At 45.0% G+C, this 23,944-nt stretch overlaps 1 protein-coding gene across 6 annotated transcripts; it reads right to left on the bottom strand.

Moving 5' to 3' along the window:
* Window positions 1-58: 58 nt before the first annotated feature.
* LOC115157425 (transcriptional repressor p66 alpha) lies at window positions 59-23,944 on the bottom strand. Of its 6 annotated transcripts, none has more exons than XM_029705664.1 (11): window positions 23,756-23,944; window positions 9,196-9,759; window positions 7,685-7,829; window positions 7,222-7,371; window positions 6,849-6,926; window positions 6,622-6,750; window positions 6,094-6,309; window positions 4,113-4,386; window positions 3,168-3,607; window positions 2,849-2,978; window positions 59-2,039 (listed from the first exon to the last, which is right to left on the bottom strand). In XM_029705664.1, exons 2-11 carry the CDS (start codon window positions 9,753-9,755, stop codon window positions 1,903-1,905), a joined length of 2,259 nt encoding a protein of 752 aa, XP_029561524.1. In that variant the 5' UTR covers window positions 9,756-9,759; window positions 23,756-23,944; the 3' UTR covers window positions 59-1,902. The 6 variants fall into 6 exon arrangements, with proteins under 6 accessions (XP_029561524.1, XP_029561522.1, XP_029561518.1 ...); XM_029705662.1 differs by having other exon boundaries at window positions 2,735-2,978; window positions 6,094-6,285; window positions 23,756-23,943; XM_029705658.1 differs by having other exon boundaries at window positions 2,735-2,978; window positions 23,756-23,943.

The following is a 23,944-nucleotide window of genomic DNA, read 5'->3' on the forward strand; positions in this document are numbered from 1 at the left end:
ATATGGAACTTTTTACAGAAGTACAAAACAAAACTGAAAAAGGAGCAGGAGACTGTAGTTGAGGAAGAGAAGGAGCCACATTTTTTAAAATTTTATTTGAACAGGAGCACTGTTGTAAATCCAGTTACCTCACCACAGGCCTGTCTGGGATACAAGTTATTGGTCCTGATGCCAACCAAAAACAATTAACGAGTGATTTCAATATTAGACATGTTTATTCTCTCCTCAGTCTTTTGTAAATCTCAAATTTGTTAAAATTCCCCTATAAGTTGCTTTAACGAACCCAGCTTCAACATGTGGCAACCAGAAACCTACACTTAAGATGTCCCAGAGCATGTGACAATACCTGCAATCGGCTAACTTTCATCCCCAGATGAGAACATTCTGCAAAATGACTGGTGTCATTGATGATACACTAGGTTTGAGCATATTAAACCAACTGAAATATTATCCATATTCAATTACTTTTTCCAGACCAATTCCAAAAAGTGTAATGATTCTAGATGACTTAACTTTTTCTGCCAACATATGGAAACTTTGATCAATTATAAAAAAAACTATTCACTGATTCATCAGTGTAAAACATATAGAACAGATGTAATCGGAACACATCTGTGATATGACTCTTATGATTCTAGAATCTTGTCTTCCATGGAAACAATTTTGCATGTAATTCAAGAGACTGTATTATACTATTGGTTCTCTTTACAGACATGTTATTACAAATATGAAGGGACAACTCAGAATGGAATAATAGAAAACCAAAGCAGAGGCTTCAGACAAAAATATAATATAGAGATCCTCTACTTGTTTTGCTTATGTCAAACATGAGTGTGGAGCAGCTCTGTCAAACTGCAAATACAGATGTAGGATCTTAATTTGAGCCAGTCTCCTACGACAGGAAAATAATCCTGCAGCAACAGGAAATGTGAATTATAATTAATGGACATTTTTGTAACAGTTGGGAGAATCTGGAAATTACAAACTTTAGAAGCTTTTTTAACATTTCAGATACGCTGCAAGTTTTAAATGTCCTTTGTTGCAAGAAAGTTCTCCTGCAACAGGGTGATCAAATTAAGATACTATATCTGTAGATTAATAACATACATGGGAAGGAAAAAAATTCACACAAAAAAAAAAGTGTATGAGGCTAGTATAAATTGTTCAGTTGTTAAAACCCCAACATCATAACAGGAATTTTTAATTTATACATCAGTCCCCAAACATATCCAATAACTTACTGTAAATACAAACAAATTCCAAATGAACTGCTACTGAGGCTATGCACTGAAAACATCATTGCTCAGTTCTTTTAAACTTAAAGAGAATGTTTATTGGAGATCATATTTTTTGTCTTTTAGCTTTTTTAGGGTACTCTTGAATATGAAGTAAACAGTTCCAAGTAATTTCACCTTGACCACACCCCAACAGTTTGTCTGCATCCCATTCGCTGGGTCTAAGATGACAGAGGGCCAATCAGCTCCTAGTTCCGTCCAATAGGTAAAGAGCTGTCCATCGTTTCCATGGTAAGACATCAACACAGTCGGCAGAACGCCAGCATAAGTTCTTGAGAAAAAAAGCAACATTCTCAAGCCATCATAAACTCACAGACATCATGGCTGACAAACATATGGAAGGAAGCCCTTTATGCATTTCTTGTTTTGCTCTGGTGTAAATCGCTCTTTGTGCACACTGATCAAACATCGGTGAGCCTCATGAGAAACTACAGACTTGAAAGAGAAACAAAAACACTAACATTTTTTTATTGAGAATGCTTCTCCTCAAAAGTTTGGAGGCTGCGTTTCCATAACTGTCCTCGAGGAGGGGAGGGGAGGGGGGGTTGTATTGTTGGCATTGACAACAGTAGCTAATGGTTATTGATAATGGTAATGAATGAGATTATTATTTCCATGTGTTAGCTGTCTGGGAGATGGGGCGCGATGGGATCATGTCCAGGAGGTACTCTCTCTGGCGGGCGTCCACTGTGGACGAGGTCTTATGGACTGACAGACTGGGGTTCACATAGGCCATGGTCACACCTGCAGAGAGAGGGGAGAGGTCAGTCTCTGACGAGGACAGTGCACAGAGCATAATAACACACATATAAGAGCACTCACAGGTGCACAAAACCACACACGCGTAAATAACATTGATCTCAAAGCAGAGAAAACATGGACTAACTCTACTCTAGGGGGAGGTGAGGTGAGCTAGCCATGGAGTCCAAGGGAAAACCCAGCCACCAGAAGGACTGAAGCAGGAAGGAGGAGACAGAGCATTGAGGGGTAACAGAAGGAGAATCTCAATTGCATACTCCTCGCGTCTCTCTTCTCGCCTCCTTCTCAAAACCCATTAGATGAGAAAGCCAGAGGTCCCTTCTCCTCCAATGGATTTTGAGGAGGTGAGGAGAAAGGATGCAAGGAGTATGCAATTGAGATTCTCCCACAGAGAAGTGAGATGCAGAGTCCAAAAACAATCCCTATCCCATTGGCTTAGGTGTAAACATTATGGTGATGACTCCACCTAGGAAGCTCCAGTAGGTTTAGACAAGCTTCAGACATTTTGCTTACACCTGTTTCCCTCAGATCAGCAAACACCCAAAGGGAAGCAACTAGTAAAAGGGGCTAGGGGGTGTTTTTGGACTGGGACAAACGTTCAGTGTGTAGCGGTAGAGGCTGGAGGACAGGGTGGTGTGGTGGGTTGGTTGGTTGGGGGCCCAGTCGGTATTAGAGTCTACCTGTGTTGATGTTCTGCTTCCTCCATGCAGTGGCTTGGGTGCTACCTCTGCTGCTGTTCCCACTGGAGCTGCCCTTAGAACCCTGGGCAGCGGGGCGCACATGGGCATGCTTACCTGGCCGGCTGACCAAGGCCGCAGCGGCCACAGCACTCTGCAGCTGAGAGGAAGAGGAGGAGAAGGAGTGGGACACCCCCCTCACCCCCACCGATGGGACACCGCCACGGGAGAGCTGGCCCTGAGGGCTCTGGGGGGGAGGGAGAAAAAAAGAATACTGAGTGACAAGAACCGACCACACAAGCCAAGGGAACCATACTCTCTGTATGTAGGAGAATCTTAGAACCGTCTGTATCCAATTGAATGTGACAGGGCCTAGAGTGGCCCTGGTGGTGATGTGACAGTTTCAGGGAACTGTTGAGAAGTGTCTAACCCCTACCTGTTTGATGTTGGAGTGGTGGCGTGCAATGCTCTGTCCTCTGTTCTGCTGCTGGTGATGGTGATGGTGCTGCAAAGAGGAGACCCTAGCCTGGGCCTGCTTCAGCTGCTGGGACATCAGATGCTCCGCCTTCACCGACGGAGAGGAGGAGGAGGAGGAAGAGGAGGAAGGAGTGTGAGAGACAGGGGAGGCGGCCTGCTGGAGGATCCGCTGCTCTATCTCCTGCTCCTGCTGCAGGGCCTTGACGAACGCAGCCTTCAGCCTATTGGTGTGCTCAGCCTTTAGGGCTTTCTTCTGATTGGAGGACATGCAGTCAGCACAGAGTATAGTCCCGCCCTTGGCCTTGTCCTGTCTCCAGCGGCAAGTAAAGTCGGTGCTGCACTGGATGCAGGTGAAGGGCTCTTTGATAGCAGGCTTGACCGGGGGCAACCCTGTTTTAGCTGGGGAGGACAGAGGATGGGTGGGATTAGACAGAACAGGAGAAAACTGGTTTCAATATAAAGCCTAATGATCAAATACTACTGGAGGATACCCATCTGACATGGGTTTCACATATTGTACTGTTAGGGTATGACCTCTCCTGGTGAAGTGATATTATTGTGTAATGAAGTGTCTAAGTGTAAAATATGTGTTTGTGTAACTTTGCTGATGGAACACTGTAATTTAATAATGTTTATATCAGCAACATGTTTGTGCCGCTAGTGATGGTTTAGTAGTGATATACAGTGTTTATAAAAAGTGTAGCGCGCTTGCTAATAACAGTGTAGCGCGCTTGTTAATAACAGTGTAGCGCGCTTGTTAATAACAGTGTAGCGCGCTTGTTAATAACAGTGTAGCGCGCTTGTTAATAACAGTGTAGTGAGTATGGGGTGGGGCAGAGGAAAGGGTTGGGAAACCCTGGTATTGGGTCATTTAGAGTTTATACCAGCGTAATAGGTACCGTACCTCTCATCATGGAGTCCAGCAGGTTCTGCACCACGTCCTCCAGGCCCACTAGGTAGATGAACTCGTTGTTGGCTGCCGAGGGCAGGAAGTTGAGCTCTGGGGCGGGAGGTTTGGGAGGAGGAATCTCCAGAAGGGTCTTCTCCAGCTGCTTACGCAGGGCTAGCTTAGCCGCAGCCTGACGGGCGGCAGGAGAGTCGTTAACGTTGACCACAGACACACTGCTGTTTCCAGACTGGGAAGAGATAGAAGAACCCTTCATGTTGGTTGGAGAGGCCTGGGAGAGAGTGGGAGGAGGACCGGATGAGGAGGGAGAAGGAAGGAGGGAAGGGATAGACAAATAGAGGAGACAAGTGGGGAAAGAAGGTATCCATGTGAGGGTTGAGGTCAATCATTTCAAAAAAAATTTTTTTACAGCAAGACAGATCAGATTAATCAAAACGGTTGTAAATTCAGGTCTATTCTCTAGAGGAAAGTTAGCTAAGCTTGAGCGGTTCAATATACCCAAAGTGTGAATGCAATTGGATTGATCAAATCAAATCTGCAAGTCTCAATTGAACCACTCTATGATTCACTAGCCTAGAGGGGAGAACCTCATCTCTGCTTGCCATTTTCAATCTATATCAAGTGCACGGCTGCCTCATGGGCATCAGCTGATCGCAACGATAACGTTGAAAACAATCATGCATTTAATCTTTCATCAACAATATCTGTTTTATCATGCACATTCAATGTATTTATCGTCAAATAATGACTACTACTGGCTTCCTATCCAAACTTCTCAAAAATATTGCTAATTGCTAAATGATGCAACTAATTATTTAAATGTAGTACTTTGGTCCTACGTATATTTTTTTAAATCACTGCTTCTCAGAGTCTGAACCATCCCCCTGGCAAAGCCTTTAAAGGCAAAATACTGTTTTTTCCTGTGTTTTGTATCACATTTGTACAACAACTGATGAAACTAACACTGTACAAATGCAAGACTATTTAATCAGTGTTATTTCCTAATAGATGCTGGTTGAAAATACAATCTACACAGAATATTCTAATCATCAGGATTTGCATGGGTGTAGTTTTGGCTTGCCTGGTGACTTCACCAGGCTCTATAAATTAACAAAGTGGCGTCAGTTCTGGATTTCATGGAGATTTCGGTGCCAGTGCAGGATTTATTTTACGTAGCTGCTGCCCAGTAGTGATGTGAAGTTTAAGGCTACCTGCCGTGTCACTTGAATAGTGTATAACAGCTCATTTCAGGTTACATATCCCTCCCATTAGGTCCCTCCGTGCTGGTGGATTGATCCACACCACAGATAAAAGAGGAAACCCAGATACTTCACAGGGGGTATAAATCTGAAACATCCATTTAGAACCCACTCACCACCAAATATGGTGATGAAGGGAAGTCCATTGGCGGGCAGAGGGAGGAGATGGAGCTAGATGAAACTGGGCCGACATTCTGCTGATTTTCTCACCGATGAAAAATCAGATCTCAATAGTTTTCTGTTCCCAAAAGTAGAATATTTTACGAACGAAGTGCACTAAGCTTTGTAGACTTGACGCTCTGCCAGAGTTTAAAAAAATGGGTGTTGTTTAGAAGCAGTGCAAGGCCAAATTTAGTTTTTGTACACGTAAAAAGTAGACGTTCCCTGATGAAAACACGCAATTAAATGCTAAGATGCACCAATGGGATCGAGCTTGTAGGTGCTTGGCTCTGTCCACCTCCTTGCTTGTTCTGCCCACTGTGCTTCATTTGCTGCCATTGGAAAAGACACAGATGAACTATCTTTGTCCACACTGTGGTTATTGCACCGCTTTGGTGCTCTCCCCCTCACCTCCCAGACCAATCCAAGACATTCATAGCCAAATTCTTGCTTGAGAAATAGTTTGTTTATTTTTAACCATTTTAATGGAAAACTATTGCAGTAAGCGACTTAATTGTTACCCAGAAATGATTTGCTATCGAGATAAACCTCTGACCCACTTGTGAGATGTTAACCAGCAGGCTGGCATTGTTGACATTGCCCACCCTGATGAGGCCTGACTGCATGAGGCCTCTCTGGGCCTGAGAGCCGGGTACGTTGGCCCTGGGGGCCAGCAGCAGAGGAGGGGGGCCAGAGCTCCCTGAGCCAGACCCTGACAGCTGCTGTTGCTGCTGCTGCCGGAGAGACTGGATCTGCTGGGGAGACACAGCGATTGGCTACCCCGGACACATGACACATGGGGGACAGGGGAGTGAGTGGACAGAGGAGGAGAAGAGGGACAGGTCATGTAGAGGGGGCCAACATAGGTCAGACAGAGGACATATAGGAAAGGGCAAGGGACAGTCAACAGAGGACAGAACAATTATAGGGACAATGCAGTGATATGTGGGGGAGTGTGGAGAGATCGGGAGGGAATGAGAGAGAGAAAAGAAAACAGGTGAGCCTAGTCTAAGACACAAAACTGGGTCATTTTGAGTATTAATATCAGCTGGTGACCTGTTTGGCAGGTAGATTGTGGCGTGTCTTACCTGTGCACCTCTGACCAGAGGTGGCATGATGATCTGGGAGTTGTGGGAGCCATGTTTGGAGGAGATCTGCTGCCCGCCCCTCACCAGAGGAGGTGGAATGACTGTGCCTGAACTCCTACCTGACACCACCTGGGGATAAAATTAAACAATGCAATAAACAGAAACGTGGTTAACATGATACACTTGTGTGTGAATTAAAGCTTGTTTGTGTGAGACAGGTGACTGACCTGCTGGGAGCCTTTGCTGGCTGCGATGGATCCCCGGATCAGAGATGGAGGAGCCGCAGAACCAGACAATCCTGAGGGCTGTGGAACAAGACAGAGATGGGCAGAATGAGCTGTTTGTGTGTGTGGGTTTGTCTGTATCAGTGTCTGTCAATTTGTAAGTGTGCAGAGGTATGCATCTGGGTGAATGTACTTGTGTTGGCCTGTGTGGCTTTGTCTGTATTTGTGTGTGTGGGTTTGTCTGAGTGTGTGAGACTGGGATCTGAACTACAATCTTCCGCTCTGGGAAACCAAATTCCCTCCTGGGCGAGGGGGAAACACTGATTTTACGTGGCAGCCAGGGCTACCTCATCACGATAGAGTGAGTCCAGCTCACCTTGGCTGCATGTGTCCATACCTTCTGCAACGCATCCTTCTGTATCTGGCTCTGGCGTAGTTTCTTCAGCAGCACCAGCTTGGCCTCCTCCAACCTCAGCTCCTCCTTCAACTGTTTGATGATGCGATCCCTCTCCTCTGGCCTGCTCTTCTACACAGACAACAGGTAAAGAAAGACCAGTTAGACCAAAGACCGGTACAGCATAAAGAGAGACCAGAGCTTCAATCCAAAAAGCGTCTCAGAGCTGGAGCGCTGATCTAGGATCTGTCTGTACGTACGATCTTATTCACGTTCAATATAAAAGTTGAAACTGATCCTAGATCAGCGCTCCTACTCTGAGACGCTTTATGGATAAGTGCCCTGGGCCCGGATTAGTTATGAGTGCTGATCTAGGATCAGAAGACCATAGAAAGAGACTGGTATGAGGAACATCATGGGAGGGTGGTATAGCTCTTTCACTAACCATGAGTAGGACTGTGTCCAGCTCCTTGAAGTGGTTCAAACCGTTCATCGGCGGACTGCAGGAGTCGTTATCTGACAGGACAATGACATCATCCTCATCATCATCATCATCTGGAGACGGGGGACGCGGCTCCCTCTTTATGGCGCTAATGGAAGGAGACGGAAGAAGAAAGGGGTTGATATTTACATTGAATTTAATCTGAAAAAGGTGGAGAGAAGTGTAGTAACCCATGTTGTCCACAAGATGGTAACAAGTGTACATTCATAATAATATCTTCTATAGTTTCACTTCTCACAAAGTTGCACTTCAACAATAAGAGATATAGGCGGCACCTGGCTGGCCTCATAGGCGGCACCTGGCTGGCCTCATAGGCGGCACCTGGCTGGCCTCATAGGCGGCACCTGGCTGGCCTCATAGGCTTTAGGTTTCTGTATAAGCACTTTGACATCTGCTGATGTAAAAAGGGTTTTCTAAATACATTTGATTTGTTAAAGAACGGGGGTCTTTTGGGACCGAGGGAATATATTGAAGAGGGTACTATTTGGATCAGTTCTCTGTTATCTACAGTGTCCAGTATCAGACAACTGGACGCAGAAATGGCCCCCTTCTTACCAGGAAACATAAAGCTGTGTTGACATGATAAGGAGTAGGAGGAGACCGCATTATAAACTCCTCACACCTAGACTAGCAGTGTCTATTGGAAGGCTACCAGTTTTTCTGTTGTATGTTAGACGTGTGTGGGTCAGTGGCTCAACACTAGTCTAACCACATTCTATTTGAGTTTCATTAGCATCAATGACATTTCTTTTTTTGCTGTAAACTTGTATTGATATGAATTACCCAGTTGACAGTGTGACGTAGAGTAATTTACTAATTCCAGATTGTAAAGACAGATTGTAAATTCTCAAAAGTGGGCATTAATATAATGTTTAATGAGTATGGAGGAACAACCAGCCTCCTCCTCCTCAACACCTCGAGTGTCTCCTTCCTCAGGGCATAGCAGCACCATCACCACTTCCTGTGGATTAATCACTCTTCCAAAGCAGGTCACATGACCCTCCACTCAGGCATCATCACGTGACCCTGCCTCTCACTCTGCCCCCCTCCCCTCGCTGTTCCTTCCACAGTGGAAACCATGGCAACAGCCAGTTGGAACCGGTTTATGACACACAGGCTTCATTTCGTTCAGGGGAGTTTTAAGGGTTCTCCACAGTTTCTCACGTTCCAAAAATGAAGCAGCACAAAGTACATAGAGAGCTATGCAAACAAAGCTCCGCCCCCTTCCCCACAAAAAAGGTACAAAATAATAATGTTTATCTAATTGATCTCCCCCTTGCCCACACCAAACAGATTTAAAAGACTGTCAGAACCAAATTATAAAATGTTTTGTTTATTGGGGGAAACTGATCTGAAGTCAGTTTCAAATGGTATAGAGTAAATGCTACTACTAGTATTAGAGTAAAAGGAGCTGATCTCACGTCAGTTTTTAAGCGAATAAATAGTGTTCTCACCCTCTAGAGGTGCTCATGTCCAGAGCCTGCTCTCCTGTCTGGACCTCCACTTTAATGGTAGCCTTCACCTCCGTTGACGTCATCATGCTGCTGGCCACCTTCGGTTCTGATTGCACAGTCCGGTTCTGCCCATCTAGATGCATCTCACCCTTCACCTTTACCCGGTCGCCGCGGTCATTCCGCTCAGTCCGGTTCTCTAAGCTCTGTTCTGACTGTTTCGGGGCCCGGTCCTGCTCTTGCTCTTTTGCCGGGTGTGATGGTAACACTAACGGTAATGTTAATCGGGGTAGTTCTGGTTCCGTTGCCTTCTCAGGCTGGACCACAGGCTTGACCAGAGGTTTAACCAGGTCCTGGTCATCCTTTGTTGTTTGGGGTTGTGGTTCTGGTTGTGGTTCATTTGGGCTCTCATGATCCTGGTCCGGAGCTCCAGTCTCGGCCCCGTCTAGTTTGAGCTTTTTGCTGTCAGACTGAGCGGGAGATGCTTCAGAATCAGGGGGTGAGATTTCCCTCCCCAGCGCCCTCTTCTGGCTGCGTGTCTGACGAACAGCCTCCTCAGACATCCCCCTACAAAGATAAGGAGAGAAGACTTGGTCAGACATTCACTGGAATAGACAAAGCTGACATCAATAGATAGTCAAGCATAATATAGCCTTGGACTAGGGTGGCTATAGCTGACCTCAAATCAGTTATAAAACATAAAGTGTATAGAACTTGGACAGGCATCGCTGACCCTGAAGCAGTTACTGAGGACCGAGACAAAACATTAACGTCAGAGTCGGTCCCTCTCTATGAAGCTAGGTGGGCAACAGATGTTGTCCTGTGGGACAGAATGGAGTAGAGACTTACGGTACTTAGCTAGTTCTCTCTGTGTCTGTGTCACTGCGACTGATGGCTAAGGGATTGGGGGATGGAACACACATGACCACCTTAGTGCCAGCTACCCAGATGCTAGCTGCTCTTAATCCCTGCCTCCCGTTTACACACACACACACACACACACACACACACACACACACACACACACACACACTGATAGGGAGACAGAGATAACCAAGGAGTAGAGAGACTTGACCAGACAACACTAGACTGTTCGAGATGCTGCAAGACTAATCACAGTCATACTGACAGACAGATAGTAAAGTGAGGAGTTCTGTGTCATACATGCAGAAAAACAAACAAATAGAACACTCAGGCCTCTCGTCTGCCCAGTGACGCACGGCAGGAAGCTACGACTTTGGAAAAAAACAACCACATTTACACTTTCACCAGGGGACACTATTCACCGATACACACAGCACCCACACATTGCCCCCTCCCTTTCCTTTTCTCAGAATAGTCATGTCCGCGAGTATGCAGCGCACACACACACACAGCCACACTCATTACAGTAGTTGGGCCACACACACACACAGCCACACTCATTACAGTAGTTGGGCCACACACACACAGCCACACTCATTACAGTAGTTGGGCCACACACACACACAGCCACACTCATTACAGTAGTTGGGCCACACACACACACAGCCACACTCATTACAGTAGTTGGGCCACACACACACACAGCCACACTCATTACAGTAGTTGGGCCACACACACACACAGCCACACTCATTACAGTAGTTGGGCCACACACACACACAGCCACACTCATTACAGTAGTTGGGCCACACACACACACAGCCACACTCATTACAGTAGTTGGGCCACACACACACACAGCCACACTCATTACAGTAGTTGGGCCACACACACACACAGCCACACTCATTACAGTAGTTGGGCCACACACACACACAGCCACACTCATTACAGTAGTTGGGCCACACACACACACAGCCACACTCATTACAGTAGTTGGGCCACACACACACACAGCCACACTCATTACAGTAGTTGGGCCACACACACACACAGCCACACTCATTACAGTAGTTGGGCCACACACACACAGCCACACTCATTACAGTAGTTGGGCCACACACACACACAGCCACACTCATTACAGTAGTTGGGCCACACACACACACAGCCACACTCATTACAGTAGTTGGGCCACACACACACACAGCCACACTCATTACAGTAGTTGGGCCACACACACACAGCCACACTCATTACAGTAGTTGGGCCACACACACACACAGCCACACTCATTACAGTAGTTGGGCCACACACACACACAGCCACACTCATTACAGTAGTTGGGCCACACACACACACAGCCACACTCATTACAGTAGTTGGGCCACACACACACACAGCCACACTCATTACAGTAGTTGGGCCACACACACACACAGCCACACTCATTACAGTAGTTGGGCCACACACACACACAGCCACACTCATTACAGTAGTTGGGCCACACACACACACAGCCACACTCATTACAGTAGTTGGGCCACACACACACACAGCCACACTCATTACAGTAGTTGGGCCACACACACACACAGCCACACTCATTACAGTAGTTGGGCCACACACACACATCTGATAAAAGAAAGCTGACAAGTTCTTTTTTTTTACTCATCTGACATCACTAAGGCACATATGACCCTTCCCAGGATTCATTGGGACACACAAAGCACTTTTCCTAAGAACCCGTTTAAACCGGTTGGCAAGTGTGTGTGTGTGTGTGTGTGTGGTTGAGAGAAAGGCTGAAGAAGGTTAACCCTTTAAGGCCCGGAATGGAAACTCCACTCCTACACTGACAGATTCTTATTTGAGACGTTTGATTTGATTTCCAAAAAGCTTTTGACTCAATTTGGCATGAGGGTCTGCTATACAAATTAATGGAAAGCGGTGTTCGGGGGGAAAACAATACTGGACTGACGATATTCCATTTTTTTTTTTTTTAAATCAACAAATATGCGGTTAAAACTGCCAAAAAAAACCCATCTCTTCCCACAGGGCCGTGGGGTGAGATAGGGATGCAGCTTGAGCTCCACCCTCTTCAACATACAGTGCATTCGGAAAGTATTCAGATCCCCTGACTTTTCCCACATTTCTTACGTTACAGCCTTATTCTAAAACAAAAAATGTTCCCCCACTCAATCTACACACAATACCCCATAATGACAAACCAAAAACAGGTTTTTGGCAGTGATTATAGCCTTGAGTCTTCTTGGGTATGACGCTACAAGCTTGGCACACCTGTATTTGGGGAGTTTCTCCCATTATTCTCTGCAGATCCTCTCAAGCTCTGTCAGGTTGGATGGGGAGCGTTGCTGCACAGCTATTTTCAGGTCTCTCCAGAGATGTTTGATCGGGTTCAAGTCCGGGCTCTGGCTGGGCCACTCAAGGACATTCAGAGACTTGACCCGAAGCCACTCCTGCATTGTCTTGGCTGTGTGTTTAGAGTCATTGTCCTGTTGGAGACTGGGGCGAAGGTTCAGCTTGAGGTCCTGAGTGCTCTGGATCAGGTTTTCATCAAGGATCTCTCTATACTTTGTTCTGTTCATCTTTCCCTCGATCCAGACTAGTCTCCCAGTCCCTGTCGCTGAAAAACATCCCCACAGCATGATGCTGCCATCACCATGCTTCACCGTAGGGATGGTGCCAGGTTTCCTCCAGAAGTGACACTTGGCATTCAGGCCAAAGATTTTAATCTTGGTTTCATCAGACCAGAGAATCTTGTTTCTCATGGTCTGAGAGTCCTTTAGATGCCTTTTGGCAAACTCCAAGCGGGATGTCATGTTCCATTTACTGAGGAGTGGCTTCCGTCTGGCCACTCTACCATAAAGGTCTGATTGGTAGTTCTGCAGAGATGGTTGTCCTTCTGGAAGGTTCTCCCATCTCCACAGAGGAACTCTGGAGCGCTGTCAGAGTGACCATCGGGTTCTTGGTCACATCCCCGACCAAGGCCCTTCTCCCCCGACTGCTCAGTTTGGCCGGGCGGACAGCACTTGGAAGAGTCTTGGTGGTTCCAAACTTCTTCCATTTAAGAATAATGGTGTGTTCTTGGGGACCTTCAATGCTGCAGACATTTTTTAGTATCCTTCCTCTGATCTGCGCCTCGACACAATCCTGTCTCAGAGCTCTACAGACAATTCCTTCGACCTCATGGCTTGGTTTTTTCTCTGACATGCACTGTCAACTGTGGGACCTTATATAGACAGGTGTGTGCCTTTCCAAATCATGTCCAATCAATTGAATTTACCACTGGTGGACTCCAATCAAGTTGTAGTAACATCTCAAGGATGATCAATGCAAACAGGATGCACCTGAGCTCAATTTTTATCTCTTAGCAAAGGGTCTGAAAACTTGTGTAAATAAGGTATTTCTGTTTTTTAATACATTGGTTTTCGCTTTGTCATTATGGGGTATTGTGTGTAGATTGATTAGGGAAAAAATGAATTCAACCCATTTTAGAATAAGGCTGTAACGTAATAAAACGTGGAAAAGGGAAAGGGGTCTGAATACTTTCCGACTGCACTGTATATATCAACGAATTGGCGAGGGTACTAGAACAGTCTGCAGCACCCAGCCTCACCCTACTACAATCTGAAGTCAAATTTCTACTGTTTGCTGATGATCTGATGCTTCTGGGCTCCAGAGTGGCGCAGCGATCTAAGGCACTGCATCTCAGTGATAGAGGCATCACTACAGACCCTGGGTTGATCCTGGGCTGTATCACAGCGCACAATTGGCCCAGCATCGTCCTGGTTAGAGGAGGGTTTGGCCGGGGTAGACCGTCATTGTAAAATAAGAATATGTTCTTAACTGACTTGCCTAGTTAAATAAAGGTTAAAACAAATACAAAGAGGGCCTACAGCAGCACCTAGATCTTCTGCACAGATTCTGACAGACCTGGGCCCTGACAGACCTGGGCCCTGACAGACCTGGGCCCTGACAGACCTGGGCCCTGACAGTAAATCTCACTATGACAAAAAGAATGGTGTTCTAAAAAAGGTCCAGTTGCCAGGACCCCAAACACAAATTCCATCTAGACACCGTTGCCCTAGAGCACACAAAAAACTATACATACCTCGGCCTAAACATCAGCACCACAGGTAACTTCCACAAAGCTGTGGACGATCTTAGAGACAAGGCAAGAAGGGCCTACGCCATCAAAAGGAACATAAAATTCAACATCCCAATTAGGATCTGGCTACAAGTTCTTGAATCAATTACAGAACCTATTTCCCTTTATAGTTGTGAGGTCTAGGGTCCGCTCACCAACCAAGAATTCACAAAATGGAACAAACACCAAATTGAGGCTGCATGCAGAATTCTGCAAAAATATCCTCTGTGTACAACGTAGAACACCAAATAATGCATGCAGAGCAGAATTAGGCCGATACCCGCTAATTATCAAAGTCTAGAAAAGAGCCGTAAAATTCTACAACCACCTAAAAGGAAGCAAGTCCCAAACCTTCCATAACAAAGCCATCACCTACAGAGAGATGAACCTGGAGAAGTCCCCTAAGCAAGCTGGTTCTGGGGCTCTGTTCACAAACACACCCCACAGATCCCCAAAACAGCAACACAATTAGACCCAACCAAATCATGAGAAAATGTTTTTTAATTACTTGACACATTGGAAAGAATGAACAAACAAACTGAGCAAACTAGAATGCCATTTGGCCCTAAACAGAGAGTACAGAGTGGCAGAATACCTGACCATTGTGACTCACCCAAAATTTAGGAAATCTTTGACTATGTAAAGACTCAGTGAGCATAGCCTTGCTATTGACAGAGGCCGCCGTAGGCAGACCTGGCTCTCAACAGAAGACAGGCTATGTGCACACTGCCCACAAAATGAGATGGAAACTGAGCTCCTCCTGCCAAATGTATGACCATAGAGACACATATTTCCCTCTGATATCACAGATCCACAAAGAATTCGAAAACAAACCCAATTTTGATAAACTCCCATATCTACTGGGTGAAATACCAGTGTGCCATTACAGCAGCAAGATTTGTGACCTGTTGCCACAAGAAAAGGGCAACCAGTGAAGAACAAAACACCATTGTAAATACAACCCATATTTATGTTTATTTATTTTCCCTTTTGTACTTTAACTATTTGCACATCGTTACAACACTGTAAATAGCCATAATATTACATTTTAAATGTCTCTATTCCTTTGGAACTTTTGTTAGTGAAATGTTTACTATTCATTGTTTATTATCCATTTCACTTGCTTTGGCAATGTAAACATCTGTTTCCCATGCCATTAAAGCCCTTTGAATTGTGAGGGGGGGGACATGGGGGGCGGGCAATCCAAACCACCCGGAAGATGAAAGAATAAAAAAAAGAGAGGTCTGGAATGAAAAACGCCCAACATACTGATGCATACTCATGTCTGCTGTCACCATGACAACTCTGCAAAGAACTTGTCTGTAGGCACTGACTAGGTAGTTGGGCCTACAAGGCACAGATCTAGGACCAGCTCACCCTCCTCAAATCCTAAACTCATCTATTAGGGCCGAAAACACTAAACTGACTTCAGATTGGTGTCTGGAGGAAACATCATCCTATTCTTACAGTGCAGTGTCACGGTCTACAGTGTAGTGGATGTTAACCCTATGAGCAGCAGGTCCAAGGGTAGTTCAGCTTTTTAACAGGAAAGGTCAGGATCTAAATGACTTAATGGCTGACATGTATCAGGTTACATCTCCATGGCAGTACACACACACACACACACACACACACACACACACACACAAAAATCTACCGAGATGACTTGTCTGTGACGTTGTCCCTTACGGATATAAGTATTGATAGATCAGTGTTTCCCAAACTCGGTCCTGGGGACTCAAAGGGGTGCATGTTTTGGTTTTTGCCCAAGCACTAAACAGCTGATTAAAATAATCAAAACTTGATGATTACTTGATTATTTGAACCCCCTTGGGGTCCCGAGGACAGTTAGGGAAACACTGATAGATCTATCAGCAAGCTCTCCCTCTTTGTCACAGAGGAAAGGCCTATATTGGCATGATCTGAAAATCTCCTCATACTGTATCTCCTCTACTCACTAAAAAGTGTGTGTGTGTCCAGGCAGTATATATAGCTTGTGAACAGGGCATTACCATGGCACTGGGTGTACGTATAGAGACACACCATTCTGACTCTGGATGGGATTTAGCCCAAAAAGAATATAACCATGACAACAAACTGACAAGTAAGCAAGTAGCCTTACCTATGGAATGCTCTCCGTCTCACCAGGAGGCATTTTCTAAATGATACCAACTATGATCAACTTCATCGTTGTCACCATCACAGACCTTAACCATCTGGAAGTCTATAGCTTGCTCTTTCATACAACAGTCATCAGCCAAAAACACACTATCAGTCCGCTGCACAGCCACTACCGGTCAATAGGAACAGTGTCTAAGTCTGCATCTGTTTGTTTTGGGTTTTTTCTGTCCTTTGTCTCTGCGACCTCGTCCTTCCTTCCTGACCATACACTACTTTGTTTGCCCCGCTGTTCATCCATTCTCTGTGTGTCCCTGTCAAACTAATTGTAAACAATATGTTTATGTTGAAGTTAAGATCAAACTTGCTTTACTTTATTGCATATCTTAAGGGTAGGCAACAACACATCTGCCACGCTGATCCTCAACACGGGGGCCCCTCAGGGGTGCGTGCTTAGTCGCCTCCTGTTCACCCACGACTGCATGGCCAATTACGACTCCAACACCATCATTAAGTTTGCCGACGACAACGCTGGTAGGCCTGATCACTGACAACGATGAGACAGCCTATAGGGAGGAGGTCAGAGACCTGGCAGTGTGGTGCCAGGACAACAACCTCTCCCTCAATGTGAGCAAGACAAAGGAGCTGATCGTGGACTACAGGAAAGGAGGGCCAAGCACACCCACATTTTCATCAATGGGGCTGTAGTGGAGCAGGTTGAGTGCTTCAAGTTCCTTGGTGTCCACATCACCAACAAACTATCATGGTCCAAACACACCAAGACAGTTGTGAAGAGGGCACGACAATGCCCATTTCCCCTCAGGAGACTGAAAATATTTGGCATAGGTCCTCAGATCCTCAAATGTTTCTACAGCTGCACGATGGAGAGCATCCAGACTGGCTGCATCAATGTAATATGCCTGGTATGGCAACTGCTCGGTCTCCGACCTGCAAGGCGCTACAGAGGGTAGTACATCACTGGGGCCAGTACATCACTGGGGCCAAGCTTCCTGCCATCCAGGACCTCTGTACCAGGCGGTGTCAGAGGAAGGCCGAAAGATTGCCAAAGACTCCAGCCACCCTAGTCATAGACTGTTCTCTCTGCTACCGCACGGCAAGCGGTACCGGAGCGCCAAGTCTAGGTCCAAAAGGATTCTTAACAGCTTCTACCCCCAACCCATAAGACTGCTGAACAGCTAATCAAATGGCTACCCAGACTATTTGCATTGACCACCCCCCTTTTTACACTGCTGCTTCTCACTCTTTAATATCTATGCAAAGTCACTTTACCCTAACCTATATGTACATATTACCTCAATTACTTCGACTAACCTGTACCCCCGCACATTGACTCAGTACCCCCTGTATATAGCCTCGTTATTGTTAATTTATTTATACATTTTTTTAAACTTTTGTTTATTTTGTAAATATTTTCTAAATTCTTATTTTTCTTAACTCCATGGTTGTTCAAGGGCTTAAGGGCTTGTACGTCAGCATTTCACAGTCAAGTCAACACCTTTTGTATTTGGCGCATGTGACAAATAAAATGTGATTTATATGATCATTTTCTTGATCTCCAAGTCTCAGCTTTAGGACATGATCATCGACTCTCACAACATAGAGAGAATCAGGAAAATGGCTTCTGGATAGGTTGATTCCAACGACAGGAAGCAGATGTAGGCTGTGCAATTATATGATTTTCCAAGGTCAGATAATCAGCAAAAACTCAATCTCTGCTGTAGCTAACATATCCATGCCCCGGCCCTGTGTGGATTCTGTAGCCTACAACCAGACCGAGTTATCACTTCTTCTCAGCAGCCGCTTCAGCATGCCGTTTACTCACTAATACAGACCTTCACCCTGGTGAAAATATATATCTATCCATCTGCACTGCGGGATTCGAACCAGCTCAATGGGTTTACGCAGAACCATACATTACATATGGAGCCTCTAGATAAGGTATTCACGAACTGGCCAGCATCCCGGAGTCACCTCTTCACTGTTGACTGGTGTTTTGCGGTTACTATTTAATGAAGCTGCCAGTTGAGGACTTGTGAGACGTCCGTTTCTCAAACTAAACACTCTAATGTACTTGCCCTCTTGCTCAGTTGTGTACCGGGGCCTCCCACTCCTTTTTCTATTCTGGTTAGAAACGGTTTGCGCTGTTCTGTGAAGGGAGTAGTACACAACATTGTACGAGATCTTCAGTTTCTTGGCAATTTCTCACATGGAATAGCTTTCATTTCTCAGAACAAGAATAGACTGATGAGTTTCAGAAGAAAGTTATTTGTTTCTGGACATTTTCTGCCTGTAATCGAACCCACAAATGCTGATGCTCCAGATACTCAACTAGTCTAAAGGCCAGTTGTATTGCTTCTTTAATCAGGACAACAGTTTTAAGCTGTGCTAACATAATTGCAAAAGGGTTTTCTAATGATCAATTATCCTTTTAAAATGCTAAACTTGGATTACCTAACACAACGTGCAATTGGAACACAGGAGTGATGGTTGCTGATAATGGGCCTCTCTACGCCTATGTATGTATGTATGTATGTATGTATGTATGTATGCATGTATGTATGTATGTATGCATGCATGTATGTATGCATGCATGTATGTATTTTTTAAATCAGCTGTTTCCAACTGCAAAAGTCTGGCGCAAAAGCCATGACAGGGAGACATAGTGGACTGGTAACGCTCGTGCAAGTAGTTGCTCCCGACGCCACTTGGGTACACTGCAGCATCCACCAAGAGGCTCTTGCTGCCAAGGGAATGCCTGACAGCTTGAAAGACGTTTTGGACACTACAGTGAAAATGGTTAACTTTGTTAAAGCAAGGCCCCTGAACTCTTGTGTATTTTCTGCACTATGCAATGATATGGGCAGCGACCATGTAATGCTTTTACAACATACAGAAGTGTGCTGGTTATCAAGGGGCAAAGTATTGACTTGTTTCTTTTTTAATTGAGAGATGAGCTTAATATTTTCTTTACTGACCATAATTTTCACTTGTCTGACTGCTTGCATGATGACGAGTTTCTCACACGACTGGCCTATCTGGGTGAGGTTTTTTCTCGCCTGAATGATCTGAATCTAGGATTACAGGGACTCCCCGCAACTATATTCAATGTGCGGGACAAAACTGAGGCTATGATTAAGAAGTTGGAGCTCTTTTCTGTCTGCATTAACAAGGACAACACACAGGTCTTTCCATCATTGTATGATTTTTTTGTGTGCCAATAAACTCCAGCTTACGAACAATGTCAAATGTGATATAGCGAAGCACCTGAGTGAGTTGGGTGCGCAATTACGTAGGTACTTTCCCGAAACAGATTACACAAACAACTGGATTTGTTATCCCTTCATGCCCTGCCTCCAGTCCACTTACCGATATTTGACAAGAGAGCCTCGTCGAAATTGCAACAAGCAGTTCTGTGAAAATTTCATTTAATCAGAAGCCACTGCCAGATTTCTGGATTGGGCTGTGCTCAGAGTGTCCTGCCTTGGCAAATCGCACTGTTAAGACACTGATGCCCTTTACAACCACGTACCTATGTGAGAGTGGATTCTCGGCCCTCACTAGCATGACAACTAAATACAGGCACAGACTGTCAGTGGAAAATGATTTAAGACTGAGACTCTCTCCAATACAACCCAACATTGCAGAGTTATGTGCATCCTTTCAAGCACACCCTTCTCATTACCCTGTAGTGAGTTATTTACAATTTTCGATGAACAAATAAGGTTTTATATGTAAGCTGGTTAAATAAGGAACAAAATTATTGATTAATATATTATTATTTGTGCCCTGGTCCTATAAGAGCTCTTTGTCTCTTCCCACGAGCCGGGTTGTGACAAAAACTCACACTCATTCTTATGTTTAATAAATGTATCGTCTAGTGTGTGTATGGCAGGCTTACAATAATGGCAAGAAACAACATTTGAGAGTGTGCTGACCCTGGTACTAGAGGGGGTACGCAGCTGGAGGTTGAATGTTTGAAGGGGTACGGGACTATAAAAAGCTTGGGAACCACTGCTCTAGATCAACGATGGGACTGGCTCAAGCCAAAATAAGGCTCTCCTAAAAACCATGTAATCTTTGAAGATAACAGACACACAGGGGGACTGAGACCCTTCTCTATGCATCAATACATGTCTAACCAGCTCTATCAGACTAGATTATAGGCCTAAATTAAGACAAAACAATATACGTTAATAACCCTGTCTGCCGCCTAAATAATATGGTCCCATACACATATTTAGCAAATGTTATTGCGGGTGTAGCGAAATGCCTGTTCCTAGCTCCAACAGTAATTAGTGGAATTAGTGTGAGCGGCAGATCTTCCAAGGCTTAGCCATCCCTGTGTCTATGTGGAGTCAGGGCTGACGTGTCCTTACACAGAGGAGCCAAAAAGCAGACCTCTCACACCACAGGCTACACCCTGTTAGACACCACTTGTGTTAACCTATGACCCATGGCTTGCTGGACAGGACAGGTGGTAAAAGGTCATAGAAGAGAGAGACAGAAAATGTGTAGTATTTCAATGAGCTGCTTGGATGTGCTTTGACGGGGCTACCTCTCTTGGCTACTTGAACTTTCTACACCGATAGCTAGTGGCTGGGTTTTTCAGAACTGTGCAATTCAATGGTTTACTTTGGGCATCTGTTTGTATGCTGCAAACAAACTACAGAGAACTGGTCTAGAATTTGAATTGCTGGCATCAGCGCATTTGCCTAACAAAATTTACATAGGCTAACGGCTATTGAGTTGAGAACCAGTATCACACACACACATAAATGCACAAGGATAAGTGTTTGTTTAGACAATGTAATGAATGTCTGGGAGTGGGACTCAGTAAAGTCAATGCCACTTTGAGCAGGGTTCCAAACACAGGGGTGCCAATGAGTGTAGCCCAGGGTGCCCCCTTGACACAAATAATGTCACCTCCATAACTGTTACAAACGTCAACAACATGGAAAGCAAAACTCTCATGTTATTAAAACATATTACCCTTGGCCCTGCCCACTACCGCATCCTGAAGAGACAATATGTAATTGGAACCCTTGTTGGTTGTTGAGGAAAGTTTGCATGACCACTTCACTGGTAACGACAGGAGACTGAAGACAAACAGTCTCCATCATTCAGGATTGCTTTACACAGAAGATAATTCTCTCTTCAGTTTAGGCCTACAGGCGTAGCTGCGGGACGATGTTTAGGGTGCTGCAATTTTATTCCGCAGCACCCCTGATTTTTAAGGGGGGGGGGGGTACTGGAGCATCCCTACTTCCCTTGGCTATGCCTACAGGTGGTTTGTTGGGGCGGCAGGTAGCCTAGTGGTTAGAGCGTTGGTCTTGTAACCGAAAGGTTGCAAGATTGAATCCCCGGGCTGACGAGGTAAAAAAATCTGTCGTTCTGCCCCTGAACAAGGCAGTTAACCCACTGTTCCTAGGCCGTCATTGTAAATAAGAATTTGTTCTAAACTGACTGGCCTAGTTAAATAAAGGTAAAATAAAAAAATGATACTCTTGCCGAGGGTTGACTTTTTTTTTTCTTTTACAAGGTAACTCAGTTAAGAACAAATTCTTATTTACAATGACGGCCTAGGAACAGTGGGTTAACTGCCTTGTTCAGGGGCAGAACGACAGATTTTTACCTTGTCAGCTCGGGCATTCGACCTAGCAACCTTTCGGTTACTGGCCCAATGCTCTAACCACTAGAATACCTGCCGCCCCTTGCATGAAATCACAGGAATAGACATTCTTGGAAATCAACATGGGTGAATTGTTTGGACCTGTTGCTCAACCCTATAAAAGTTAATGTTAAGGATGCAATCACAAAGGCCAGGGAAGGGCTTACAAAGACTCTGCTCTGCCACTCTCCATTACTATGTGGCCAGAATTTCTCACCGGCAATGTGAGGACACCTATAAGGTCCTCTTGACTAAGCGCACCCCCAAAGCAACCATGTGACATCACATTGCAAAGAACATCCAAATCTATTGTTCTGATGAACAACTGATTGTCTTGTTCCAGAACTTTTATTTTTCTATTTTTTGCCACACTAGAAGTCCTAACAGAAACCAAAGTTAGCACTAAATTAGGCAGATTGCCTTATCATGCAAGCCATTTCCATAGGCTAAAATATGACCTTGTTGCATACTACTTGGTTACACATAACTAGCGGTCAGAATTTCCTATGTTGTGATCTGACCAGGAAAAACTCAGGACCCAAGGTACCAGCATAGGTACCAGACACTGACAACTGAACTCAACTCACTGATCCTGTAGCTACATGCAGTACAGCACAAAGTAACAGAGGCTGGCTCAGATACATTTGCAGGGCACTGCACCAGCCTATTCATACCGCTAGGCTGGAGAAAAAGAGTGTGTAAATGTGTGTGCGTTCAGCTTTAAGAGGAGGAAGACCATGGTCGTCACACAGAAGTAGGAAGATTACCAGGGACTCTTAATCCGATACAGTAGAACCTCCATTAAAAACAATACAAATACCGAAAATGCAAACTCCCCCCTTTAAAGACCAAACACAGCCCATGTTTTATTTTGACCGGCTTCTTGTAAGACCACGGCTAAATGGAGGAAATAGCTGGCATGTTTATAAATCGCACAACCATGAAAATAAACTAGCTAGCTAGCATAATGCCAATTTATCATTAGCGCTATCTCAGCTACCTGTCCAGATATTTGTTTGGCAACAAAGGGAAGCACAATACACGCACTTAACGAAACTATAACTTGGTGCATTTAAATTGCTAGCAAATAATCAGCTTGCCAACTAAACTTTTTTTTTGAAACAAAAACAACCAGGTACCCGGACCTACAAGACAATGAAGTAACGTTAGCTGAGACTAGCTTGCTTTTGGGGTGGGGAGAAGATGGCCAGCGGAAAATTGTAACTCCAACACTGGCCAAATGTCTCAGCTAGCTAACTAATATATATATAATTTATCAGCTATATGTTTTAGTAGTTCGTTAGCTATCTTCGCATTGGCAAGCTACCTGGGTTGTCAAAAGGCTAACTAGCCAAGTGCTGCTCTAAAAATAATTCCAACTCCCAGTCCAACGACCAAACACTCGACAATCAGATTCAGATTGACTGTCTCTGTTCGGTCGACTCAACTCAAATTATAGTTGCGAAGTGACATTATTAAAATACTAAATATCGTCTGACTATGTGTAGTCATAACAATAAAGTCTGGAGAACGTATGCACCGCCCTTCCCGTTCCCAACCGTAGCTTTTGCTCTGCGGAGAAGTGCTACTTTTCAACAGCCCATCAGCTTCTCTATCGTCACAGATAGGTGGAGGAAGAGGAGCTGGCTCGCGACAAGTCCGAATAAAAGGCTTCCCTCAATCCACTTCCACAAAAAAACTTCGGGACACCTCAATCAACTTACTCGGTCGATTCGACAGCGATCCGTCGACTGCGGGTCGTCCAAGGTATTTAGGATGACAATCAGCTCCGATAATTCGATGTTATTTAAAAATCCAGGGGATACCCTCTTTTTTCTACCCTCCCCGCTACCGCCTCTGTTGCCAAATAATGCGCTTCTCAACACACATGGAGCCGCGGCGTCACCGCAGTG

The sequence above is a fragment of the Salmo trutta genome, chromosome 21 (genome assembly GCF_901001165.1).
Source record: "Salmo trutta chromosome 21, fSalTru1.1, whole genome shotgun sequence".
In the NCBI taxonomy this organism is placed as follows: Eukaryota; Metazoa; Chordata; class Actinopteri; order Salmoniformes; family Salmonidae; genus Salmo; species Salmo trutta.